Genomic DNA, 27,555 nt, shown 5'->3' on the forward strand with positions numbered 1-27,555 from the left:
TATAGAATTTCAGGGTGTTTCCTTCCAGCGTGGAGTACCACTTTAGACTGGAAGGGAGGTTGATTTTCAGAAATAGAGAGGACCCCCCATCACCAGTCTGTTGTCCTACTGCTATTACTGTCACGTCTGGAATTTGGCTGTTCTGGAAGTGAAATTCTACTTGGTCAGATTTTTGTTCAACCATGTGGCAGGTGCCGTTTAAACTAACATGGTTGACACTCTGTTTTAATTTTATTGGTCGGCTAGTCTGGGTCCAGAGGACCTTGTTTACGCAATCTATTAGGGGTGACAACCTTCTCAGGAGGTCATTCCCCAGTAAACAAGGGGTGCCCTCTGGAGTCACAACTATGACTGGGTGTTTCAACTTGTGTCGCCCAATTTTAATGTCCAAGTCTGCAGTCCCCTCGACGGGAATTTCCTTCCCGTCAAAGTTCTGCAGATGTCCAGGAAGTGAGGTGAGAGGAATTTGGTAATTCTCTCCCCTTCCTGCATTTAGTTCGTCAAAGGCCCTTCTGGACAGAAGGGTAGCTTGAGATCCAGTGTCCACCAGTGCCAAAATTGTACCCTGCCCCTGTACTTGTACCGGGGCATAATATCTTCCCTCCTTCTCCTCAAGGGGGCACAGATAATGTACATTTTTGGACAACTGGTGGGCTAATTTTCTAGTTTTGGACATCGCTAGCGAAGAGATTTGGGCAGAATTCTGTGGAGAGCCTTGGGAATCTGAAAGAAAAAGTTGGCAACTGGAGATCAGAGCCATTGTGGGTTCCCCTGGCTCCTGTTCTGGGCCGCCCCCCCCTTTTTGGAGGCAGTCACCAGGATGGGTTTGAACCAGGGGATTTTCTTGATGTTGGTTCTGGGATGAGATGGTGGGCAGCGGTAGCTCAGTCTCCACATCTCCCCAGTCTGGATTTGCATCCCTAGGGACCTATTTTTCTTTGGGAGGAGTTCCCCCCTCTCTGAAGGAGAAGATCCTTTTCCCAGGATCCTCTGAGGATCCCTCTACCTCAAATTGGAAGATCTGTACCTCCTCCTCAAACTGAGTCTGTTTGGGTCTTTTGTTTCTCCTACCTCCCCTCTGCTCCTTAGGAGGCAGACTTTCAGGGGCAAGAGATTTTGTTTCCGGTTCCTGGGTTTCCAGGGGCTGTTTACAAGTGAGGAAGGAAGCTTCCTCCAAGGCTTTACACCCCCCTTCCCTTTGTGCCTCCTCCCTGGGAACCGGTGAGTTATCGGGGTGCTGCCCCCGTCATTGTTCTGGAGCACCAGGTCCAGAGTTGGGTGCGTTCTGCGCCGACACGCCCATCTGAGGGTTCTGCTGAGCCCTCAGTATGTGACCCAGATCCCGCGCCATGTTTTGAACCTGGCGCTCTAACTGGGAAACCCGCTCAGGCTGATACGGGGCCCTGTTTTCTCCCCTGGGCTGATCCCGGGAAGGGTAGCTGTCCCTTCTCTGGTAATACCCCGGATTGGGAAGATTTGGGTACCCCTCCACCCTTGGCCTCCCCTCTCCCGGATTAGGTTGTCTGGGCTCAGGGAATTGGGGAAAGAAGGATGGATGATTTTGGGGTTGGAAATTGGGTGGATACCTGGGGAAAAAGTTCTGCCCAGGATTTGGAGAATTTCTGCCCTCCTGTGGGAAGTTGGGAGGGAAGTTCCCTGGGTTAGGTGCTTGGCTGGATCCCCCCCCTTGGGCTGGAGGAGTCCACACATAACCCAGGATGGGTCGATTTCCCTTGTAACGGGGACTTACATAATCAGGAGAGCGAGGGACCCCATTTGTGGGGCTGCCTCACTGGCTCCCTGTCTGTGACTGGCCCGAGGACCTTCTGGGCCTAGCATTATTAGGTGCAGGTAGGTTTTTAGGCCCCCCCATCTCCAAATCCAAAACGGGGGTGACCTTTACCTCTGCCACCTTGGCAGCAGCAGGGGTGCTGTTGACTTTGGGGTTTTTCTGGGCATTACTTTTGCTATCTACCGGTTTCTGCACCTCATAGATCCGGGTAGCCTGTTCAATGACCCAGTCTAAAGATCTTTTCTCATGAAAATCCCTCACGAGCTGGGTCATTATGTATTTGGGCAAGGCATGAAAAAATGTATTAATGAATTCTCTACTGTCTGTGCGCACCCTTCTGGTGGTCTGCGCAAAAGCACGTTTCAGTTCTTGCACAAATTCTTGTGGGGCCTGATCCTCCCCACATTGCAAATTGTAGGCTGCCTTGCGAGCCTCTTGAGGATTTCTGTGAACAGAAAAATGTTTCAAGATGGCCGCCTTATAGGTGGACCATCTTAAATGATTTTGGTCCTCCAGCCCCGCAAAGAAACTGGAGTATTCCGGGGAGAAGGTCCACTTTACATATTGAATACAGCTTTGGCTGTCCTTCAAATGGAAAGTCTCCATCATTTGCTCAAACAACTCTAAGTGCTCCCAAACAGAATACTTAGCGTTCTTATGGTAAGGCGTGATGACGCTCCTGATTGCCTTAATCTGCTTTAAGGGGTCCTTAAGCAAGGCCCTTTTTGCCTTATTGGCCTTTTTGGTTCGGGTAACCCTTGTCCATTCATCCTCTGACTCAGAGGCACTGCTCCCAGAGGTTCCTGTCTGCTCTTCCAGGTTTTCCCGGATTCTGCGAGCCTGGGAATGGCTGGCCGAATGTGGGGACCTGGTCACCTGTGTCCTGCGCAGTTCAGAGGAGTCTTCAGATTCCTCCTTGCTGCCAGGATTTGATGGGTACCCCCCCCACTGACCTAACTGGGCAGAGGTTTTCAGGATGCCCTTAATGGGCCTACTCTCCTGGGGTTCCCCATTAAATTGCACTGTGCTGGGGTGCCCATACCCGGATGCCCGCCCCTCCATACCTGGGTGGTACTGGCCTATGAGCCCCATACTTTTGTCTGGATAGTAGTCTGCCATCCCTGTGGCCCGGTGCTCATGTGCGCCAGGGAATATGGGGGTGGCAGAGTCCAGTGACTGAGAGGTATGAGGGCCTCTGGTACTAGGGCTCCTGAGGTTATGCTCCGGAGCTTCCCTTTCCCAGCGAACCTCATCTCTATCCGCCCCTGCTCCCTGTTGCAATGCAAGAGCCTGCATTTGTGCCTTCAGTTCCTCAGTTAAGGCCTTACTAGACTCTATCAGTCTCTCCTGCATCGCTACCTGTTGCTGGAGCCTATCATTGTGCCGGCAGAGAGCCTCATTCTCTCTCTGTGTTTCCTGATTGGTCCTGGAGCACTGGGCCAGTCTTTGCTGCAGGAGGGTTACCTCCTGAGCTGTGTCCCTATTGGCCTGCTCCTTTCTTGCTAGAGCATCCTCCACCCTCCTGGTGTGCTCTAACAAGTTCTGGTGTTCTTTTTGGAGGTCACCCAGTCCCTGTTGGGCCAGGTGATTTTCTTCCATTTTTCTTTTTAAATGGCAGACTTCCTGGCCTAAGGCGTCTCTTTCCTGACTAAGAGCCTGCATTTGTGCCGCCAGGTCGTCCCTCTGCCTTTGAAAGGCACCAGCTTTCTGGCGTTCTTCATCAAACTCTGCCTGGGTATCCAGGTCTTTCGAAATCAGCTTGTTGCTCTCTACCTTCACTCTATCTAGATGACTTTGCAGGGTGGCTACCTGCTCCGTGCATGCCCTGTTAAAGTCTAATTGTTGCTCCAGCTTTTTCTGGCTCTGCAGTAAGGAGTCCAAACTGTCTCGGTGCTCCTTCTGCAGGGCCAGAAATCTAGTATCCTGGTCAGCCTTTTCCTGTTGCAGTATATCCATGTCCTCTTTTATTTTAATGATATACTGCCTACTGTCATTTTCTGACTCCTGGCTCCTGAGCAGCCTCTGCTCAGAAGAGTCCAGCTCAGATTGGGCCTTCTGTAATGCCAGCAGTTGCCTACTCGCCAGATCTTGGCCTTCAGCACATTTGTCCTGCATGGCTCCCATATGTAAATATAAATATGCTGCTACCCTGGCAATCTTGTTGTGCTCATCCTTGGCCTTAGAGGACATATATAGTTCACTCAGGGCCACATGTAAGGGACCCTGGTCTCTCCATATATCTGACCCTGTTTCCGTGATTTGGGGTGTGATGGCCTGCAACCAGACTGTTTGGTCCTGGTGAGTCCACTCACCTCTCACAAATAACTTATGTAAGAAGTGCTCTCTGGCTATTTTCATGTCTACTAAGGTCGTCATTCTAGAGATTGGTCTCTGTCCTGACTTACAGAAGTTTTTATTTTATTTTTGCAAAACAGACCTTTTTCTTAGAGCGTTCCTTTGAGAAGTGCTTTACAGCGTAACACAGCGTGTGCTCCGACCGGATATGTGTATCTGGTCAGCTGGCACGCTGTATTAATCTGCACAAGTGATAGATCTAATCCAAACGTCCGGCACGAGCCCCCAATTTGTAAGAGGATTCAATTCAACACTACAGCTAAGTCAACGCCTAGTCTATAATACTGAATGAAAACCCTTATTGATATAACTTTATGTCCAGTTCATGCGTTCTGGATGACTACCCCTATATAACACCCCTCTCTTGGAATCCTCCTGACCCCACTGAGCCAAGAAGTAGTTCTGTTTTGCAAGTTAAAAGGTTTAATTGATAATTTAAACAATATATATATATATATATATATATCACGCTTTATAATAAATTAATAATTGAATATCACACTTAATCTGATATGATAAAGATTAACAACGGAGAATCTGGCACTAGCACACTTCTTTATAATCACTAAGGAGTTGACATGAAATGGATAAGATAGCAACAATACTTTTATGGTTTCCAATGGATACAATGTGGAATGAAATGCAGTACAGAAAATAACTTGATAGGATTTCAGCAAAAGACAATGTAATCACTTTCTTGGACAATTCACCCCCCCTTTTATGCAATGCAAGGAAAGGGAAGGAAGGCACACAATTCTCAGAAATGCAATTCAAACGTAATTCAGTTCACCCAGCAACTTAGACTACAGACGTTGAAAACACAGGCCCAAATGCTTTTAAATGTGCAGGCAATGTAGAAAAAAAATATGCTAAAATGCTTTTAATTCCCTCTAGAGGTTCAGGGTGAGTGGTATCTAGTTAATATTAGTCCAGGCTCACACTTGCAGTGATCTAGGAGTAATTGGTAGGTTAAATGAATTTTTGGCAAATGAAAGCAAGAAGCTTCTGTTTTCACACGTGGAGAAATTTGCAAATCGCGGCAAAATTCGCGAATGCGTTGGGCGCTATTACAGAAGAACTACAAGGGCTATCAATATTGGGGTCATAGGAAAGCCTAGGATCTCAGCTTCCAGATGAAAGTTACTGCAAGTCTCTAGCACAAACGGTCACGGAGATATGAGCGATTGAATAAAGGTCGTTTTTCAGATTGAAATTTTAAAGTTCACAAAGACAAGTGCAGCTTGCAACTAGCAAATCACAGGTGACAGCTTTACAAATGACAGGTGACAGTTAGGAGGCAGTTCTACTTAGATTAAAATAGCTTGGATTATATTATTTTAACTAAGAGATTGGTTCTGCACAGTTTTCTAGGTACTCACACTATATTCTTGAGTTAAATGGGCCTCGCCACGGATCTGGTCAGGTTTTAGACTGGACTCTGGTCTCTGCACTTCACAGTGATCTGGGTCAGCTCTCTCTGGTTCTGCTAACAGTTCAGCTCTACTCTGCTGGCCTGGTCTGGGTCTCTGAAGGTTGATGGAGGTAACGTATGGATTTTCCCGGCAGAGCTTCCAGCTGCGAATGGATTTTAAGGTCCCTATCTGTCCTGTCTCTCTGCTTTTATGTGTTTTTAAAATGGGTGTGTGTGAGCAGCATCACTAGCCAGCCCCTCTCCACTTATCATTGGCCAAGCTTTCATTTCTCCCCTGATTGGGGGAGCTGAGTTGTGTCAGAGTGATGTCATTTTACAGCCTGCAGAAAGTCCACTCCTCCTGTCAACTTGCACACAAATCTAGATTTGAACCAAATACATATTTCATAGCTACACAGTGGTTTGAAATTACATGCACCCATCACATATCACAGGAGGTATCCCCTGTTCCAACTCTGCTCTTCCTGGGGGCTTGCATTCAGAAATGGCAATATTTTGCACTTTTTAACTGGTTTGCAATATCGGACATTAACCCAAATTTACACACATGTGCGCAAGGAGTATGGACATTAGTTGATGAAGTGTCAGATTTTTCACATGCACACATTTTGAGTAATATCCTCTTTTCCGCTAAAACCCCCCTGAACATGCCACCGGTTCTAAAAACCTCTTAAAATGTGGGCAGAAAAATCACAAGAATTATGGTGTCATTTAAATAATTTTCACAAGTCCGTACTATGAGTTATTCATCTTTTTAGAGTTATGTTCTGGCCCCAAAGGGGTGTGGTTTCCCCCAGCACAAGGTTGAATTTCTGGTTTTTCCAGTTCTGCCAAGCCAGCTTGCTCTCACAGGCAGTGCCCCTCCTTTGTCCTTCCAGGAGGAAGCTACATTTACGACATCTGCAATAAACCATCTGCCTGGGTCAGGACAGGGCTTTGTTCAGAGCTCCTGTATTCTGTGGGGGCTCCCCTTAATTCAATTATCAGAGAGATGGCATATCCTTAGTGTGGCCAGCAAAAGGCAGATAGGCCTGGGAACACAGCTGTGACTCAAGTTTCACTCCTGATGGGGGGTAGTTGCCAGGCAAAATTGGAATCTCTTTAAGCCAGTTTTTAGCTACATGTCATTTCTGTTCCCCAGTTTAAGTCAAGACATTTTTTTTACATATGCAGCTAGAATGCTGATTCTAAGTTTAAAACTATGACATTTAAACAATTGCAACCTATGTGACACTCAAAGTAGGTCACTCATTTCTTTTAAACATTTAGATTTGTAGTGTCTTTCAGTCCAAATTTACTTAAACTGCTGAAATCCACAGCTCAGCCAGTCTTGTTATAAACCTTCAAGTCACTTCAGAATATAACTTTACATTGGATCCACCTCTCAGTAAGTCTTTCTTTGGCTTGCTTTGGGTTCATTTATTCAGTTTTCTACAAAATCTGGTGGTTTTAAAACGCCGGCTTTTGGATAGTGGTGAGTACTGGTACTGCACCCCTTTTTGGGATTTAAGAAAATGAATTCCCAACAGTTATGGGTTTGCTTTTGGCAATCAGCATTGCCATTCCCAATGGTTTCAGACTACTGTGTGGGTAGTCCACTGGTGGTTTTAGACAGTGTCCTTCTGTGCCCATAACATCGGCAAAAATGAGTGGCAGCCTATTCTTCATGCATTTCCCTGTGCATTTTCTGGGAAGCTCTGGCCATCATGATGTTTTCCATGTCAGTACTGCACAGTTTTGAGGTAGGGCTTGGATGCGTGGATAAATACATCCCACACACCAGTGCCAAAATTGTACCCTGCCCCTGTACTTGTACCGGGGCATAGTATCTTCCCTCCTTCTCCTCAAGGGGTCACAGATAATGCACATTTTTGTACAACTGGTGGTCCAATTGTCTGGTTTTGTACATGCAAGGAGAAGAGATTTGGGCAGAATTCTGTGGAGAGTCATGGGAATCTGCAACAAAAAGTTGGCAACTGGAAATCAGAGCTGTTATGGGTTCCCCTGGTTCCAGTTATGGGCCTCCCCCCCTTTTTGGAGGCAGCCACCAGAATGGGTTTGAACCAGGGAATTTTGATGCTGTTGGTTCTGGGATGAGATGATGGGCGGCGCTAGCTCAGTCCCCACATCTACCCAGTCTGGATTTGGATCCCTTGGGACCCATTTTTCTTTGGGAGGAGTTCCCCCATCTCTGAAGGAGAAGATCCTTTTCCCAGGATCCTCTGAGGAGCCCTCTCCCTCAAATTGGAAGATCTGTACCTCCTCCATAAAATGGGTCTGTTTGGGTCCTTTGTTTCTCCTACCTCCTCTCTGCTCCTTGGGTGGCAGACTTTCAAGGGTAGGAGATTTTGTTTCCAGTTCTTGGGTTTCCAGGGGCTGTTTACAAGTGGGGAAGGAAGCTTCCGCCAAGGCTTTACACCCCCCTTCCCCTTGTGCCTCCTCCCTGGGAACCGGTGGGTTATCGGGTTGCTGTCCCGTCATTGTTCTGGAGCACCAGGCCCAGAGTTTGGGACATTCTGTGCCGGCATGCTCATCTGAGGGTTCTGTTGAGCACTCAGCATGTGACCCAGATCCCGTGCCATATTTTGGACCTGGCGCTCTAACTGTGAAACCCGCTCAGGCTGATACGGGGTTCGGTTTTCTCCCCTGGGCTGATCCCGGGAAGGGTAGCTATCCCTTCTCTGGTAGTACCCCGGGTTGGGAAGATTTGGGTATCCCTCCACGCTTGGCCTCCCCTCTCCTGGATTAAGTGGTCTGGGCTCAGGGAATTGGGGAAAGAAGGATGGATGATTTTGGGGTTGGAAATTGGGTGGATACCTGGGATAAAAGTTCTGCCCAGTATTTGGGGAATTTCTGCCCTCCTGTGGGAAGTTAGGAGGGGAGTTCCAGGGGTTAGGTGCTTGGCTGGATCCCCCCCCTCGGGCTGGAGGAGTCCACACATAACCCAGGATGGGTCGGTTTCCCTTGTAACAGGGAATTACATAATCAGGGGAATGAGGGATCCCATTTGTGGGACTCCATGTTTGTGAATGGCCCGAGGGCCTTCTGGGCTTAGAGTTATTTTGCACAGGCAGGTTTTTAGGCCGCCCCCATCTCCAAATCTTAAATGGGGGCAACCTTTACCTCTGCCACCTTAGTAGCAGCAGGGGTGCTTGTTGATTTGGGGCTTTTCTGGGCGTTATTTTTATTTTCTATGGGCTTCTGCACCTCATAGATCCGGGTAGCCTGTTCAATGACCCAGTCTAGTGACCTTTTCTCATGAAAATCTCTAACTAGCTGGGTCATGATGTAGTTGGGCAAGGCATGGAAAAAAGTGTTAACAAATTCTTTGCTGTCCGTGCGCACCCTTCTGGTAGTCTGCGCAAAGCACGCTTCAATTCCTGCACAAATTCTTGTGGGTCCTGATCCTCCCCACATTGCAAATTGTAGGCTGTCTTGCGAGCCTCTTGGGGATTCCAGTGAACAGAAAATTGCTTTAAGATGGCCGCCCTGTAGGATGACCATCTTGCATGATTTTGGACCTCCAGCCCCGCAAAGAAACTGGGGTTTTCTGGGGAGAATATCCATCTTACATACTGAATGCAGCTACTGCTGTCTTTCAAATGGAAAGGTTCCATCATTTGCTCAAAGAGCTCCAAGTGTTCCCAAACAGAATACTTGGAGTTCTTGTGATAAGACGTGATGACACTCCTGATTGCCTTAATCTGTTTTAAGGGGTCCTTAAGCAAGGCCCTTTTTGCCTTATTGGCCTTCTTGGTTCGGGTAACCCTGGTCCATTCATCCTCTGACTCAGACGCACTGCTCCCAGAGGTGCCCGTCTGATCTTCCAGGTTTTCCCGGATTCTGCGAACCTGGGAATGGCTGGCAGAATGTGGGGACCTGGTCTCCTGTGGTCTGTGACATTCAGAGGAGTCTTCAGATTCCTCCTTGCTGCCAGGATTTGATGGGTACTGCCCCCACTGACCTAACTGGGCAGAGGTTTTCAGGATGCCCTTTGTGGGCCTACTCTCCTGGGGTTCCCCACTAAATTGCACTGTACTTAGGTGCCTATACTCGGATGCCCGCCCATCCATTCCTGAGTGGTACTGGCCTATGAGCCCCATACTTTTGGCTGGATAGTAATCTGCCATCCCTGTGGCCCTGTGCTCATGTGCGCCAGGGGACATGGGGGTGTCAGAGTCCAGGGACTGGGAGAGATGAAGGCCTCTGGTACTAGGGCTCCTGAGGTTATGCTCAGGTGTTTCCCTTTCCCAGTGAACCTCATCTCTATCAGCCCCTGCTCCCTTTTGCAATGTAAAAGCCTGTGCTTTCAGTTCCTCAACCAAGGCCTTACTAGACTCTATCAGTCTCTTCTGCATGCTTCCTGGTTTGTCCTGGAATACTGGGCCAGTCTTTGCTGCAGGAGGGTTACCTCCTGAGTCCCATTCCTACTGGCCTGTTCCTTTCTTGCCAGAGCATCGTCCGCCCTCCTGGTGTGCTCTAACAAGTTCTGATGCTCTTTTTGGAGGTCACACAGTCCCTGGAGGGCTAAGTGATTTTCTTCAATTTTTTCTTTTAAGTGACAGACTTCCTGGCCTAAGGTGTCCCTTTCCTGAGTAAGAGCCTGCCTCTGGGCCACCAGGTCCTTCCTCTGCCTTCGAAGGGCACCAGCTTTCTGGCGCTCTTCCTCAAATTCTGTCTGGGTATCCAGGTCTTTCAGAATCAGTTTGTTGCTCTCTGCCTTCACCCTATCTAGGTGGCTTTGCAGGGTGACTACCTGCTCTGCGCATGCCCTATTGAAGTCCAGTTTTTGCTCCAGATTTTTCTGGCTCTGCAGTAGGGAGTCCAAACCTTCTTGGTGCTCCTTCTGCAAGGCCAGAAATCTGGTATCCTGGTCAGACTTTTCCTGTTGCAGGATACCCATATCCTCTTTAATTTTAATGAGATACTGTCTACTTTCATTTTCTGACTCTTGGCTCCTGTGCAGACTCTGCTCAGAAGAGACCAGGTCAGATTGGGCCTTCTCTAATGCCATCTGTTGCCTATTTGCCAGATCTTGGCCTTCAGCACATTTGTCCTGTATGGCTCCCATATATAAATATAAATATGCTGCTATCCTGACAATCCTGTCGTGCTCATCTTTGGCTTTAGGGGCCATATATAGTTCACTCAGGGCCACATGTAATGGACCCTGATCTCTCCTTATGTCTGACCCTGTTGCAGTGATCTGGTGTGCGATTGCCTGCAACCACATCGTCTGGTCCTGTTCCGTCCATTCGCCTCTCACAAATAGCTGATGTAAGAGGTGCTCTCTGGCTATTTTGATATCTACCAAGGTCATCATTCTGGAAATTGATTTCCTTCCTGACTTACAGAAGTTAGTATTTTATTTTGCAAAACAGACCGTCTCCTTAGAGCGTCCTTCTTTTGAGGGATGCTTTTACAGTGTAACACAGCGTGGTGATCCAACAGGATTAATGTATCCTGTCAGTTAGCAGACTGTATTAAGCTGCACAAGTGGTAGTTCTAATCCAGACGTCCCGGCTCGAGTCCCCACTCTGTTAGTGACTTCAATTCAGCACTCCAAGTAAGTCAATGCCTTGTCTGGGATGCCCAAAGGAAGCCCTTATTTATATATTTCTATGACAAGTTCATAAACCTGGATGATAAACCCTTATATAACGCCCCTCTCTTTGTATCCCCCTGACCTCACTGAGCCAAGAAGAAGGTTTGTTTTGCAAATTAAAAGATTTATTGAAAAATTAAACAAGATATATATCACACTTTTATAAATAAATTAATATTTGATAGCACACTTATGAATATGACAGTGATCAACAATGGATAATATTACAATAGCACACTTTTTTTTAATTACTTAGGAGTTGGTATAGGAAGGATAAGGTAGCAGAGAATACTTGTATGGTTTCAAGGAAATGCAATGATGGAAAGAATGCAGCACAGAAATAAACTGATATGGTTTCAACAAGAGATAAGATGATCACTTTTTCTTTTGACAATTCACTCCCCCCCTATGCAATATAAGGAGATGGAAGGGGAGCACACAGTTTTCAGGAAAACAATCAAATGCAATACAAATTCCAGTTCCCCCCTAGCAAACTTAGAGGAACCGGTATGCTTTTAAACTGTCAAAAATACTTTTAAATGTGATTTGCAATTAAGTGAAAATATGCTAAAAATGATTTTAATTCCCTATAGGAGATTCAGGGTAGGTGATAGCTACTTAAGATTGGTTCAGGTCAACACTATCAGTGATTCATGAATGATTATCAGGTTGAAAACGGAGTTCAGCAGTTGCAAGCAAAAGGACAGCTATTTTTCACAGGTGGAGAAATTGAGTCAAATTGCAATTCGCGCCACTTTTTCCGAGTGCGTTGATCGCGATTACGGAAAAACTATAAGGAATAGAAAGTCGCTTCTAGGACATGCGGTTCAAAAGATACGGACGATTTAGTGGAGGTAGATTCTCAGAAATAAAGTAAGATTCAAATGACAAATGACACTTTCACAGGTTTGAAATCACAGAATGGACACACGATTTCTATGATGCAGTTCTAGGTAGGTGGAAATGGATGGGATGAGATTATTTTAGACTAAGAGATTGGTTCTGCACAGTTCTGGCTGGATACTCACACTATAAATTTGAAATAGGCCGTCAAGATCTGGTCAACAGGTTTAGACTGGACTTCTGACTGGTGGTTCTGAAGTCATAGCTATCTGGGTCAGCTCTGCTGGTCTGGATCTCTGGTTCTGGCAAAAGTTCTTGGCACTGCACAGCGGTCTGGTCTGGTGTGCAGTTCTGCATACAGCTCTGCTTTCTGGGTCTGGTTCTGGCAAAAGTTCTTGGCAAAGAAGCAGAAACAGCACAGCCGGGCTGTTTTATTCTGATGTGTCCCTTGGAAGTCTCGGGTAAAATCAGTTTGCAAGATTGGAAGGCCAAGTGAGAAGAGTTCAGCTTGCAGTAGGCCCTCTGCTTCAAGTTCTGGAATCTGGAGTTGTCCGTCAAAGTGCTTCGCAAGAAATCAGTTTGAAGTGGGAAGTGAATGTCCCTACCTGGGTCTCAGTGGCTCTTTTTCTGTTTTTTGAAAATGGGTGGAAAGGCTGACTATCTATGCCCAACCCACTGAGGATCCTCATAGGTTAGAGGATTTTCTGTCCTTTAACTGGATAACTGAGTTGTGAGTCATAGTGATGCTACCCTTTTACAATCTATTGAAGAAACACCCCATTGCTTTTACTTAGAACCCAATTTTTCATAATCAAACATGTTTCCCAGATACACAAGTGGTTCATAATACATGTACACATCACACATGAATTTAAGACAGTTCTCTGTTCAAGCCCCATGTTCCTGCGAGCTTGGGTTCAGAAACAAAAACATTTTGCGCTTTTAGTGGGTTTTGCCATGGTCGGTTCGGCATCAAATTTTACACAGACATGCAACCCCTCCCTGAGCACATTACAATAAGTTTTCAATTCTCTAGAGTAAGCACAGTGTCTGTAGTATTAATAAATCGCGGTGTTCGGTCTCAGAACATCGTACAGAGTCCTAACACCTCTTAAAATGTGCACAGAAAAATCACAGGAATAATGATATTATTTATATAATTTTGACAGTTTCGTACTGTGAATTATCCATCTTCTTAAAATTATGCTCTGGCCCAGATGGGTGTGTTTAGGTCCCAAAGCACATGGGGGGATTCCTTGTTCGTCCCCTCCTCCAAGCTCAGCTGGCTCACAGAGGCAGTGCCCCTCCCAGTTCCTTCCAAGAGGAAGCCATTTATGACCCCCTGATTTAACAATTGCTTTGAGCCAAGGGAAGTTCATTGTTCTGTTTCCCTGCAGTCCCAGGTACCCCTCCCCTGCTTCAATCAGAGTGGTGTGATCTCCTTTTGTTGGGGCAGCAGAAGGTTTCCCATGGACAGAGGCCTCTTGAACTTTTAATTAAATCAGACTGCCTTCTGGTATAAGGCCTAGGAAGAGTATGTGTTAAGAATTCTCACTGACCAGCAAGCCTTTGAAGTCCCAGCTAACTCAGGTTCCTTTTCAGCTCCTGAAATACAGGTCTCCTGTCAGAGTTTAGATCGCTAGTGCCGGTGAGTGTCAAGCGCCGGTACTGCACCCATTTTTTGGGAGCTGTCTTGAATTAATACATTTCAAAAAGGGGATTTTACTTGATAGCATATGATCCTTGCTAACATTGTATTGATGTGGATTCTGCAGTACAGTAATGTAGAACACCCCACCAGAAGTTGGATTTTTTTGTTTGGTGGTTTCGTGCCCATGATTTTAGCAATTTTTGACATAAATTAAAACGGATTTTGGACAGCACCATATTCCTTTGCACTGATTTCGCTCTGTGTGCAGCCAAAGGATAGGGTCTGGCAATGGTCTCCTGTGTTAACTCTCTTGCAATGTTTGAAATAGGTATTTTGAGCTTGCATTTAGAGAAACAAAGGTGATTTCAAAGCGCTTTTTTTTCCTTTGGCACCACGTTTCACTCATGGTGCTTCTGGCCCATCACGCTCGCACTGGTGGGTGGCAGGTCTGGCGACCATTTTGGTGTGCGCAAAAACTGTGCGGTTTTCCTGGATTCTGGCGCAAATGTGGGCTTATCGGCTTTCTTGGATTTTCTAAGCCCACTGCAGCAAATGTTGCAGCATAATAACTCGAATGTGGGTCAATACACCTGACAGTTTCCACCTTTTGCATGCCTGAATCGACATGTTCTGCCAAAGAGGCAGTCCCCCTCAGCAAACCTCCAGCAATCTGCTTGCTCCCCCTGGTAGATGGACCGGTTGCTCCAGGAGGAGGACCCGTGAAAGGACCCCCTCCCTTGTTGCGAGTAGCCCCCTCAACCTCACCACACTTGGGTTTTCTCCCCCAGAGGCTTGTCCCCAGACAACCTGGCGGCCACCATCTTATCTATGTACCCTCCGACATCCACCTCATCACAGGACATGGCGGGCCAGACTTGCATTTTCAGCCTAAAACCCTGGTCATATTATATCCATCCCTCACCCCCATATTTCTGGTATAGGTCATGGATATAATGCTCATACGCGATCATTGCCAATGCATCCTGCAGGATGTTTTCTAGCATAAAGGACATATACATTCTAAATGCTTTGAGCCAATTATGGATTGTAGGCGCCACCTTGGCTCTCTCCCTTTCCCTCTTACCTTTTCTTTCTCAGCCAAGTCTTTTAGGCCCTCCCCTATGGGTACCATCCCCACCAAGTCAAAGATGTCAATAAACTCTTTCCTCCAAAGTTTTTCCTTAATGACCCATGGGATGTGCCATACCAAGGAATTCACTGCCACTCGCACCGGTGCACACCTGGCATCGGTCTCCCATACTAAGTTACCTTCCCCCAAACACCCCCTTGACCCAGGTTGGATGGGATTGCTGTAGTTGGCTGAGCCCCTTGGCTCTCGCCACTGGAAGTGTGGAACCTGAGCCCTTGCCCCCACCATGCCTGCCCTTGTTGCGATCCTGCTGGAGAGGCAACCTGAGGCAACTGGCTAACCCCTCCTAAGGGACCAGTACTGGGTAAAGCAACTGCCTGAAGTCCTCCTGCTGGCATTGCCTCCATCTGAGGAAACTGGCTAAACCCCCCCGTATGGGGCCAAAAGTATGATAAACTCCCATCCCAGGCCCCCTTGAACTCTGGTTCAGCACCTGCCAGTTTAACATCTCAGCATTATTTACCACATTTTTAACAATATTGTCATCAACACACAATGCCTGACCATGTCCACTTTTCCCCCATGCTTGCATGCACTGCATACCTTTCACCATCTCCGGTGCTTTGGGTCCATCTGCAGCTACTTCCACCAGTTTAGTTACAGGAATGCTGGGCGTACCACCACGATTCCCCAGAGCCTCTGCAGGTACTGGTGCCGGTAAGGCTACATCCTCCTGCACCCTCCCTTTCTGGGTTTTTTGCTGGGTCTGGCCTGCTCTTTGCTTGCCTTGGCCTTCTCATGATCCTTTTCCTTTTTGATGTCTATACCTCCTCTTCCTCAAAGCGTTCCTCTGCACCTCCTTCTCCCTCTTCCCAAACTTCCACCTCTGCCAATGCCTCTTCGCTGGCACTGTCCTGAAACATTAAGGGGGAGTCCCTTCTTTGACTGGGACCAGGTGCTTCTTGCACCTGTTGGAGCACCAATGAGTCCATCCAGTTGGACCCATGTGTTGCTGCTGCCAACCTTGCAATTGTTAAAAATGCCTCCAGATCCATCCCTTTGTGCAAGATGGTCGACCCCTTTCTTGGTGCTGTGTTGCTGTTCCTGTCCCTGGTCTTCCTTCCACAGCCTTTCCCCATACGGTGACCAGGTACACACAACTCATGTTGAAAAATGTCCCCAAACAACTTCTTTTATAAATTCTAATTATTTTTCCCAACTCCTTCAGAATTTGAAGATGGAGGATTGGCTTGAACCCCCAACCTTCCAGGTACAAGTCACAACACTTACTGGCTGTGCCACAGAGACTGGCTTCGCCTCCGCCCCTGCTCCTTGGTTTCACCCAAGCAGCTCTTCCTCTGGCAATACAGTATTGAGATGTCACCCCGTTTAGTGGCCCTGTTGCAGCCACCTGCTCTCCACCAGTTTGCTTTTCACCCTTGGCAGCCCGGTCCCAGGGGAAGCCTTTTGGCGAGTGTCTCCTCCCCAGTCCTCCTAACGCGGGCTCCGTACCTTCCTCTACTCCTTCTTCCAGGCCCTCCGAGCACTCCGTTCCGCAGCTGTGGCCCCTCACATGCTGTGTCCTGGCAACCCGCGTAGTCCTCTTGTGCTTCCTTGTCCCCGCCGGCCACTGCTCGTCTTCCTGGTGCTCCTCTGCAGCCTTCCAACAAAGACACAGCTTCTCCCACATTGGCGGGCCTCCCGTTGGTGACGGCAGCTCCTTTTCTGCACGGCGGCCCCAGGAACCAGCACCGCAACTTTGTGGAACTCCTTCCTCACTTGTGACAGTTGCTTCCTGGTTCTGCTCCACTCTGACATCCTCGAGCAGCACTTTGTCCTCTCCGCGGCGAGCAGCCGAAAACAAAATCCTTTCTTCCTCCAAGGCAGACGTCCTACTGCAGGCACTGGATGCTTCCTGCTGTAGGATGCCCACCGGTTATAAAGGGGATACCACGCCCCTTTCTTTTGTTAACCCTTTGCGGGCTTTGAGCAACTTTTGCCGCTCGTTTTGGCCTGTGCCCTCCCCGTTACCCAGGGGGGACGGCAGGTGGAGGAGGACGCTGCCCGGGTTATCGGGCTGCCTCCTCCATTTTGGGCTTTTTCCATCGCCAGCTTCATATATGCTTCTCACCCATCAACGCTCGCTGGCTGAATGATCTCTGACCATTGTGTTCTGCAACTGGAGCTTCTCCATTTCACTGCCTAGGACATCGCACAGAATTTTACTGTTGCCATGCAATGGAACACGCCCCATACTCTATGCTCCGTCCTATCATTCTCTCTTCCCCTCTTCCCGAAGTCCCCTTTTTTACGACCTCCTGCCCCTGTACCTGGCCCACATGCACCATGATTAAATGCATTAAAATATCCCACAGGCAAGTGTGGTGAAATGGTTGGCGTGAGATGAGGTATCCCCACTGCCAGGAGAGCCCAATGGAAGTGGGGAGTTGGTGTGTGGGTGTGTTTGTATGTATGGAGGACATGTTGTGGTCATGCTGTAACTGTGACCATTCCAAACGAATAGGCCTGTATACATGGAATCGAGTCGCATGAGGAGAAGTTTCAGAAGCTTTGCGTTCATTGACCGAGTGCCCTCTGGTATTTGTGGGGTTTTCAAAAAGTGAGCCCTGTAGGCAGAGGGAGGCGGGGGGATTGGGACCTCTTGCATCCACTCCCTCCATCAGGCTCATTCATTTATTCATTCCTCTTTCTCTAAGCATGGTACCGGGATTCAAAACTTTATTGTTCTGCTTCTAAGACAAACGCGTTGCACCATAGCTACCTTCACGGAGATAGCTGGATGAGAGTCCTGTGCTTTTAATGGGGTTCTCTAAGCATGGACACATGGATACATGTGAAAATATTTGCATATGGGTCCTTCTCTGACATCAGCGCTGCATGGGCCACTTTTCCAAACACCCTGTTAGGCATGCGCGGTAGGGTCAGGAATTCTGTCTTTGTGAGCAGTCAGAGCCCGACTGGAGTGGTACTTTAGACAGAGACTGAGAGCTAACAATGCTCTAACGACAGTGCTACGAAATTTGACCAAAACTGTGCTCTGTTCATGACTTAGCATATTACATGTGTGACACTGATACACGTGATGCATGATTTTGGAGTGGACATTGCCAAATGTTGTTGCTATTTCAGTAAGTGAGAGCAGGAGAGTTTTCCCAGTACCAATTCCAAGCAAGAGGATTTTTTTAAACATTTTTATGTATCCGTAATTCATTAACATCTGAGAAATCAAGAATGCCACAACCGGAGAACCAAAACTTAATTTCAACAACGAGGTAGATTAATGTAGATGTAGTTAAGTTGAAATACGTTTGCAAAAGAATTGTAAAAACAAGCAAAAGGTTGAACAGCCATTTTATTGTATACATTTTCTTTTTTTTAGGGTTCATGACCCTTACATTCCTAAGCAGCACGTATATCGGCTAGTGCTAAATTTCCACAACGATGGCCAGTACAGTCACTGAGGGGCTCTTTATGGACCTGATGCTGATACAATATGTCATTTATAACGCGCCTGCACACAAGTGTTTCTAAGCGCAACAAGACAAGGGAGGGAAGTCAGGGTGAGGACAAGACAAAAAATCTTACTAGGCCTTATGTCATTCAAATTGTGCAAGAGCGACAACACAAAGTGCAGGGGGAAGTACGATGGAAATGGTGGGGGAAGTGCAATCAGGCCAGCGTTGCTCTGAGTAGGTGCAGTCAAGGCAGGGTAGTCAGTCTAAGTGCAAGGAGGCAGGGGACTGTGGGTTACAGTTACAGCCCCTAATTGCATGGTAGGTCCAGAGGTGGTGCAGAGGAGACTGATCATGGAGGAGCCTGGTACCCAGTAAACTCTGGGGGTAGCCAAGTAACCAGTCGATGCAGCAGACAGGTGGGTCAGCAGGGGAGGGAGAGAGAGAAAGCAGAGGAGAAAAAGAAGGTCTTGAGCTGCTTCCGGAACTTCAGGTGGTCCGGGTCAGGTTTGAGAGGGGCAGGTAGGCCATTCCAGAGGGAGGCACATGCAGAGGAGAGAGGTCTACCCCCACTCTCTGCCAGTAGAAGCGTGTGACCCTCAGAGAGTCAGAGGTAGCTGAGCAAAGGGTTGGAGGAGGAAGGTATTTTAGAAGAGAGAGTTGAATGTAGTGTGGGCCCTGGCACCTGAAAGCCTTGTGGACGATGCAGAGGGTCTTGAACTTGATCCTTTCTGCCGCATGGTGCCAGTGGAGTGATGTCAGGGCTGAAGACATACGTACGGTCACTGGGCTTGAGGCCAAGAGTACATCTCACAGTCCTGTTCTTGATTAGTTGCAGAGGGCGGAGAGTAGAGGAAGACAGGCAGTAAAAACAAGTAGTATTTTAAATACCTCTGATCTTCCAGATATCACCTAATAACATGTTGAGATTCCACTTGCTTTTACCGGTAACTCCATATGTTTCAATAGGCCATGACAATCTTACAATGTTATTGAACTCCCACTTACACAGAACACACTAATTTATTTGGAATCCTTACCTTGTGGTAGAATCACTTTTTGAAAGGCGTCTCCTAGCTCATTAGGAATTCCTCCAATGTAAAGTGGAGAGTTTACCACGAGGACCTCTTCGTCTGAGGCTAGGGTCTGCTCAAGCAACCCATTTACTCGTGCCAATAGCAATTCCCCTTCCTTTTTCAAAAGGACGTTCTTCCATCTCCCATCACAGTAAGACAACCCCAACCAGAGATCCACATGCATGAAGTTGGATTGAGTTTGCAGCATGAAGCTTAAACTTCCATCTTTCAGGAAAGCCTGCATTTAAAAGTAAAGAAAAAATTAATCAAATATAAACATCAATGGTGAATTTAAATGTTTTCCAATATCACATTTTGTACTTGCAAGTCATATCGATTTTCTCTGCCCTTATCAAATGCATAATTTTTGTGATTTTTTTTTAATGATAACTGAAATGAATTTGCCATGAAAGAAAAATGCTTCCGTTCATTTTGAAAGGCCCAGAGACCTATTCTTAAGATGGCAGGATCACATTGGGCTGCAGGGTAGAAGGAGCCCGGGTGGTTTACTCTTACACAGACAGATACAACGTGCTTGAGGATGTCACTAGCCTAATGGCATATGCTTCCAGTGACCATATGCCTACTAGAGGTGGGCGAGGCTGAAGGGGCTCGGGCCGGCCCGGGTCGCAACCTGGACTCTGGCCTGATCTTCATAGCCGGTCAGTGCCTGCCTAAAGTACGGGCCATCCACAAGACCCTTCATCTACTCGCAACACCTTTAAAAAAAAATAAGTATAACAAAAATAAACACGCTCTTGCAGTGCAGACCGCACAATAGGAGCATGCTGGCCTGCCTTGTGGCTACATCTGTGTGCCCTATCACATTAAGGTGCCTGTAGGGACAAAGTGAGCAGTGACACAGGGGAGGCAGTAAATAGCAGAAGGGGATGCATGTGGGAAATATAGACATCACGAATGGCTGGTGCACATTACAAATGAAAGGCGCACATTCTGGGCAATGGTATTATTTTAAAATGGTCTATTTCAAGGCAACAGTTCATCGGTCTGGTTTGCACTATGTACATAATTACTAACCTGTACTAACCAATTAACAACTCATTCCCCATAATTTGTAACCTGTCATTAACAAATGAGTGCAAAATGGACTCAGATGTGATGAACTGGATACGAGTGCTTTTCTTTTTTTAAACTTTTCTTTATTGGCAAGAAGTAGCAGCCAGTACCACATACATTACAACAAAGACACACATTGCATGTACAATAGTGAATGATGAACCATATGTTCTACAGAAGGTTCGATAGAGACCCACCGGAGATAGATTACAGTGAAAGCATTCATCATGTAGTTATCCGCTCCCAGGGTGGGGGAAGGAGGGGATGATAGGAGTTCTAAGTCCACCTTAGTGTTCAAGTAGCTATAGAACTCTGTCCATATGTATTTAGGGCGAGCATTGGCAGGGTGCAAGTTAATATAGTCTTCTTCGCAAGATTGCATCCAGGTGAGGGCTTTCAGCCACATTTCCAGGGAAGGGGGGTATCTGCGCTTCCAGCATTGCAGAATGCATTTCTTGGCCATGCTCGCTGCCACATTCAAAAATTTAGCCACCCGTTTCGCCTCAGCCCCCTCCCAGAGCCCAAACAAGAGAGACAGGGGTTCAGGGTCTACGCAGAACCCTACAATTTCAGAGAGGGTCTCAAGCACCGCTTTCCAGAATGGGGCCAATGCTTCACAGGACCAGAACATGTGTGCGTGGTCCGCTTCTTCAGATCTACATCTCTGACAGGGGTGGAGAAGATCCCGGGCAAATTTCCCAATGACATAAGGGGTGTAGTACAGGCGATTGAGCAGCTTGTATTGGATACATCTAATTCTAGAATTAGATGAGACTTTGCGAGTGTGCGTACACATAGTGGACCAGATATCATCTGTGATGTCTAATCCTAGATCACGACTCCAGGCATCACGAGCAGTGTGGGGGGGTTCAGCGGCCCGGGCCATCAGCATTTTATACAAGGAGGATATAATACCCCTACCACCAGCGGAATTGGCTATATAGCGGACCTCGGGGGACTCGGGGGGTTCGTCCGGGTACGAAGGCCACATGTCCTGGATTGCCGCCCTAATACGGAAATATTGCAGCAGCTCTAGAGGAGACCCGGAGTGCCCTGGCCTCCACGTATCTGGGGTGATGAATTTTCTGTCAGGGAAGAGGTCGGAGAATGATCGGTATCCCAAGTCTGACCAGTGGCGTATGAGCAGCTGATCCTGAGTGGGGGTGAGACCGGGGAAAGACCAGAGGGGAAGCCACTTGTAGTATGGGGGGGAGCGGGAACCCGGCGTCAGTATCTGCCGCCACGCTCTAATAGTGGAGGCCACTGGGTCAGCAGGGGCCTGCGTGTGATATGTGCGAAACAGGATCAAGGACATGACATTTACCCCCTCAGTCGCAAGGATTTCGAGTTTAACATGCGGGGGGGTATCTTGGTGATGGTACCAGTATGTAGCATGTTGGGCCTGGGCGGCTATCCAATACTGAGCAATGTCAGGTGCATTGAAGCCACCCCTCTCGTAAGGTAGGGTCATATGTTGCCACTTTCTGCGCACAGCACCAGAATGCCAAAGAAAGCGAGCGCACTCGGAGTGCAGATCAGCAAAGTATTGTTTCCCGGGCCAGAGTGGAACACTAGCAAACACGTATAGTAGTTTAGGAATGATAATCATTTTTATTAGCGACATTCTCCCTGAGAGCGAGAGGGGAAGGTTACGCCATTTCAAACCTGGCATGGGCGTATTTTGCGGCCGCCCCATAGTTCTCAGTCAATAGGGAGGATTTTGAGAGGGACACCTGGACCCCTAAGTATTTGATGCCCTCGGGAGCCCACTTGAGAGGGAATTCACACGCCGGTTGGGAGGTATCGGGAGTGAGGGGAAAGATTTCTGATTTAGAGTAATTTATGGTGAAGCCCGAGAATGTACCAATTTTAATAATTTCGCGCATGATTGGGTCGAGATAACCTGAGGGGTCCCTGATATACAAAAGCACATCGTCAGCATAAAGTGATGTAATTTCCGGAGTATCCCACAAGCGAATCCCTTTGCGCATGTGGTTGTGCCGTACACTGTCAGCCATCGGCTCGATGGCCATCGCAAATAGAAGGGGAGAGAAAGGGCACCCCTGTCGCGTCCCTCTGTGGAGGGAGAAAGGAGCCGAGAGATGAGAGTTAACCAGGACTCTGGCCACTGGGTCAGTGTATAGAAGTTTAATACAGGACATCATGTAAGGGCCAATCCCCATCTTCTTCAGCACCGCCCACAGGTATTGCCACGAGACCATGTCGAACGCTTTTTGGGCGTCTAACGTCACGGCCACTGCGTTGGCTTGAGGGTCAATTCTAGACATGACATTAAATAGCCGCCGAATGTTTAAGGCGGTGGACCGAGCAGGAACAAATCCACTCTGGTCTGGGTGAATCAGGAATGTCATGATAGGGAGGAATCTGTCTGCAATGATTTTGGCATAGATCTTAGTATCGGTATTGATAAGGGATAGAGGTCTATATGAGCCGCATTCCTCTAGAGGCTTACCCGGTTTAGGAAGCACGGTAATGACAGCCTCACGCAGGGATCGGGGGAGGGTGGTAAGGCGCATCGACTCCTCCCAAACCTCATGGAGGCGCGGAGCCAGTAGAGCAACATGTTCCTGATAGAACTCGGCAGTCAGGCCGTCCGGACCAGGAGCTTTCCCCTTAGGGAGGGCTGAAATGGCAGTGGTGATCTCATCGAGGGTAAAAGGAGCATCTAGTTGTTCTTTGGTGGCCAGGGACACAAGGGACATTGGAATGCGGTCAAGGAGGTCATCCAGTTCCTGCGGGCTGTGCTCTGGTTTCTGGGCATAAAGGGTTGCATAAAAGTCTGCAAAGGTCTCTAGAATGGGCTGGTCGGCCCAATGTCGCACTCCGTTGTTGCCAATAATACTGTCAACTCGGGCTCTACCTCCCTCAGTCCGAACAAGTCGGGCAAGGGTGCGGCCTGGTCTCTCCCCCTCACCATACCAACGGGCAGCAATAGGGCGAGCAAGGTATCTTATCTCGCTTTGGGCGAGGGACTCGAAGTTGTCTAGTTCAGCTCTAATCTGCGCCAGTTTGGGTGGGGAGGGGGTGGCCGCATACTCGCGCTCCAGTTCCCCAAGTCTGGACTCCGAACGGCGCAGAGAGTTTCTGATATCTTTCAGGACCCCAGCCTCCCTGGAGATACACATGCCCCTAATAAACACCTTAAAGGCCTCCCATCTCACCCTGTCCGTTGTGTCATGGCGTTTGTTGCAATCGAAGAACAAGGTAATATCTGCAAGGATGTCAGCCTTAAAGACTATATCATGTAGTGCGTCAGACTTAAACCTCCAGTTAGAGTGCTGAGGGAGGGCCGGGTGCAGGGCGATGTCCAAGGTGATCGGGGAGTGATCAGAGAATGTGCGAGGGAGAATCTGAGTGGTGAGAGTTTTGCCCACGAGCCCAGCAGAGAGAAGGAAGAGATCAATCCTGGAGTGGCTATCGTGGACAGAAGAGTAGAATGTAAACTCCTTCGACATTGGATGAAGTACCCTCCAGGCATCCACGAGATCAGCAGAGAGGATGTGTGTGTGGAGGCGGCGAGCGGCCCTGGACAGTGTTCTGGGTGCCGCACCGGATCTGTCAAGGTCGGCGTCAAGGATGAGATTCATGTCCCCACCCCAGATGATGGGAACCCCAACATAGGCAAGGAGAATGTCAAGGATGTGGTCGAAAAAATCAGGTGTATCAATGCATGGGGCATATGTGTTGACCAGAAGGCACTCCACATTGGCAAGGAAACAGTGTAGGATCACATATCTACCCTGGACATCTATGTGGCTGGTACGGAGGGAGAATTCCAAGGACTTGTGAATCAAGGTGAGGACACCTCTGGACTGTGAGGAGAACAATGTGTAAAATCTGTTAGGGCCCCATGACTGGGCGAGAGAGGACGATAATGGAGCGAGGGCGTGGGTTTCTTGTAAAAAAAGTATTTTGGCCCCGTGCCTCTGGACATAAGCCATGACCTTACGTGCCTTTGTGTAGTTGCTGAGCCCTCTGATGTTCCAGGACATTAGCCTAATAGCCATTCAGTAACTATTTAGGGGGGATCCGACTAATGCGTGTCATACCTTGTCAAGTGAGCGTAGGTCGCTTGTGCAGCAACCCAATGTGTGGTACCAAAGGCTGCCGCTATCCTGCCATTTTTGTTTCTATAACATCCCACAACAGCACCACCCCCCTCCCTCACTGCCAACCCCAACCGGGCAGTGCCCAAGGACCCACCCAGAGTCACATGGCCATTGCAGCCAGCCCAACGGGGCTGGACCAGTTCCCAAACCAAACAGGGGAACAGCCACTGAACTAAAAAAGCCAAACAAGGCATTGCAACTGCAGCGGGGGTAGCTGCTGCCGTGAGCCCGGTTAAGACAATTGAACGGTGGAGTGCACCAAATAGCGTACAGCGGTGCCTAAGTTGAATTCTTAGAGGAGACTACACCGTAGGATATAGGGAGCAGGGGCTGCGGGAAAAGGATCCAATTACAGGTACCATGTTCAGTAATCCATACAGCAATGTCCCCTGATGCATTCCATGAAGTTCCACTATGTGTTACGACTGTAGGAGATTGCACAAGGAGAAGGCTTAATAAGATTACAAGGAAATTGCAAATAACAGGTGCGGTAGTAGTGCCGCAATGCCACAAATAACAGGTGTATGGCAGGCCGGCTCAGCCCTCCTCAACCGGATCCCCCCAGGGCCCGGAACAGGAATATGTGCCTCAATAAATTTCACCGCCTCTTCGGGGACAGTGAAAAAGTACAGTTTGTTACGGTGGGTGAGCTTCAGCCTAGCAGGGATTAACATGGCATATTCCACCCCCCTCTCTCTGAGCATTTTTTTCACACCATTGAATTGCCTGCGCTCCAATTGAACATTAACAGAGAAGTCAGGGAAGATGCGGATAACCTGGGACTCAAATCTCAGTTCTCCTCTTTCACGGGCCAGCCGTAGGATGTGGTCTCTATCTCTAAAGCTGAGAACCTCAGCTATAATCGGTCTAGGGAAGTCGCCCGGCTTGGGGCGAGGGGCCAATGAGCGATGTGCGCGCTCAATGGTAAAGAACGGGGAGAGTTGTGGATCCCCCAGAAGATCTCTCAGGAGGGTCTCCACTGCAGGCTCCATTCTGCCCTTAAGGGCTGTCTCGGCAACCCCTACGATGCGAATATTATTCGTGCGGGATCTGGACTCCAAATCATCGCACTTCGCCTTGATCTGCTTCATATCTCGCACCAAGTCAGAGACAGTATCCTGGAGCAAATGCACCTCATCCTCGGTGGCCCCAATCCTGGTCTCGGCCTCAACCAGCCTAGTGCCATGCTGATCCAGTTTGGTGCGCAGGGAGGCTACGTTGGCATTTATATCATCTAATTGTTCGTGAAATGACGCAAAGTTCTTGGCCATAGTCTCCATGATTGATGTGAGGTCGGGCTGAGGAGGACATGCGGATGCCTCCGACTCGTCCTGCAGAAGGGCGGCCCCCGGCCTGGTCCTGCTTGGCGAGGGCCCTGGAAAACTTGTCCATTGCTCCCGCCTTGTTTGCCCCCCGTGCTTTGCCGGACATCTTAGAGGGCGCCTCGATAAGAACAGCGAGCGCTTCGTTGAAAGGCAGCAATGGGGGCCAGGGGGTTTAGAAAGGATCAGGGCCCGCAGTCAGTGATGGGTCGGTATCCGCCTGGGAGGAAGAAGCAAAGGTCCACCCCAATCCGGTGTGCTCAGGAGGTATAAGCCCACTTCCAATGGTCGAGCCAAGAATCGGGGTGGGAATATGGTCCGGGGGGGACAGCACTCAGTGGTGCCCGGCCCTGAGCAGGGGGGCCAGGCAGAGGGGGGCAAGTATTGAGGAGCAACGTGGTGCGTGGGTAGTAGGCGCGTAGATTGAGGAGATGAGGGTAGTGCAGGGCGGCACCAGCAAAAGGAGAGCAGTCGCAGGGGAGCCTGGCTAGCCTGGGGGGCGATTACAATTCCATGAAGAACAGGCAAAGGCCAGGGACAGGGCAGAGCAGATGGGCATAGTGCCCTGTAGCCAGTTAATACCCACTCCTCACCTCGGGGCCCAACGGACCGCAGAGTAGGTGCACCTCCAGTCCAGAGCAGGCTGCCGATCCGCCGCAGCAATATCCAGGACCACGGCCGGAGCCAGCCGGAGCCAACGACGAGGAGGCCTCAGCACAGCCACCCCCCCAAGCCGCCGCAGGAGAGCCGCGTAACGGGCGGCGGAGCAAGCGTGCTCTGATGCCGTCCGTGCGGGGGGCGCTCCAGTGGCCCCCGCAGTGTCCCGTAGTTCTCTGTGTCCGCACAGGGCCCGCAGCTTTGCACCCACCCAAGGGCAGGGGGTGGGCGGCGATGGATCTGCGGCGGGCTGGCGCGGGGCACGGCCCACTCCACTGGGGGAGCAGGACGCAGATGGAAGCGCCGGGGAGAGCCGCAATGGGGGACCAGGAAGAACGGTCGGCGAGGCAGCAGGACAGCAGGACGGAGTCCACAGGAGGAGATAACACGGGGGCCGCTTCGGCAGCCCCCACCACGTCCCAGCGCGTCCTCACCCCGGGCAGGAGCAGACGGCGAGAGGAGCCTCTCCGGGAGAACCAACGATCCGAGATCTGACGCTCCCCGAGGGGGGAGCGGGCCGCGGCTGAGAGCCAGAAGTGCCGCACAGGAGTCGCTGGCGATGTAGTCAGGGGAGAGAGGGCGGAGAAGGGAGGGCTATGCCAAAGCCCCAGGCCGGAGCGCCCAAGCCGGAGGCAAGCGGCCGATGGGGAGGATGGGCCTCCCGTAGGCCTCCAACGGCGGCAGGGTGACCTCCGAGGTCCGTTTTCGCCCGGAAACCGGGCAGGATACAGCAGAGGCGGTGGGCAGTAGAATGCCTGTGGTCTCGTCTACCGCAAGTAAGAAGCACCGCTGATCGAGGCGGATATGTAGCACACGGGCCACGGAGCTCATAAGCTAAGCGGCCATCTTGCTGGCTGCTCAACAGCGCCCCCTGAGTGCTTTTCTACAATGGAATTAAAACGTGTAAATATGTTTTACTGGCTGTGTGATTCCTCCCAGCATGGCACAAATCAATGCTGAAATATGCACTGCTGAAAAAGTACTATTGTATGCCTAGGAAGCAATTGTTGCAGATAGGTTGGCAAAACTACTGTGTTGAAGGGAAAAATACT

General features: G+C 49.1%; 1 protein-coding gene across 1 annotated transcript in view; it reads right to left on the bottom strand.

The window, feature by feature from the left end:
* USH2A (usherin) overlaps window positions 1–27,555 on the bottom strand; it is a 4,817,015-nt gene that overhangs the window by 3,096,540 nt on the left and 1,692,920 nt on the right. The window contains exon 27 of the mRNA XM_069608572.1: window positions 19,282–19,555. Coding sequence (XP_069464673.1) covers window positions 19,282–19,555 — 274 coding nt within the window. The remainder of the gene's footprint in view (window positions 1–19,281; window positions 19,556–27,555) is intronic.

This window comes from Ambystoma mexicanum, chromosome 4q, assembly GCF_040938575.1.
Source record: "Ambystoma mexicanum isolate Mex_15411 chromosome 4q, UKY_AmexF1_1, whole genome shotgun sequence".
In the NCBI taxonomy this organism is placed as follows: Eukaryota; Metazoa; Chordata; class Amphibia; order Caudata; family Ambystomatidae; genus Ambystoma; species Ambystoma mexicanum.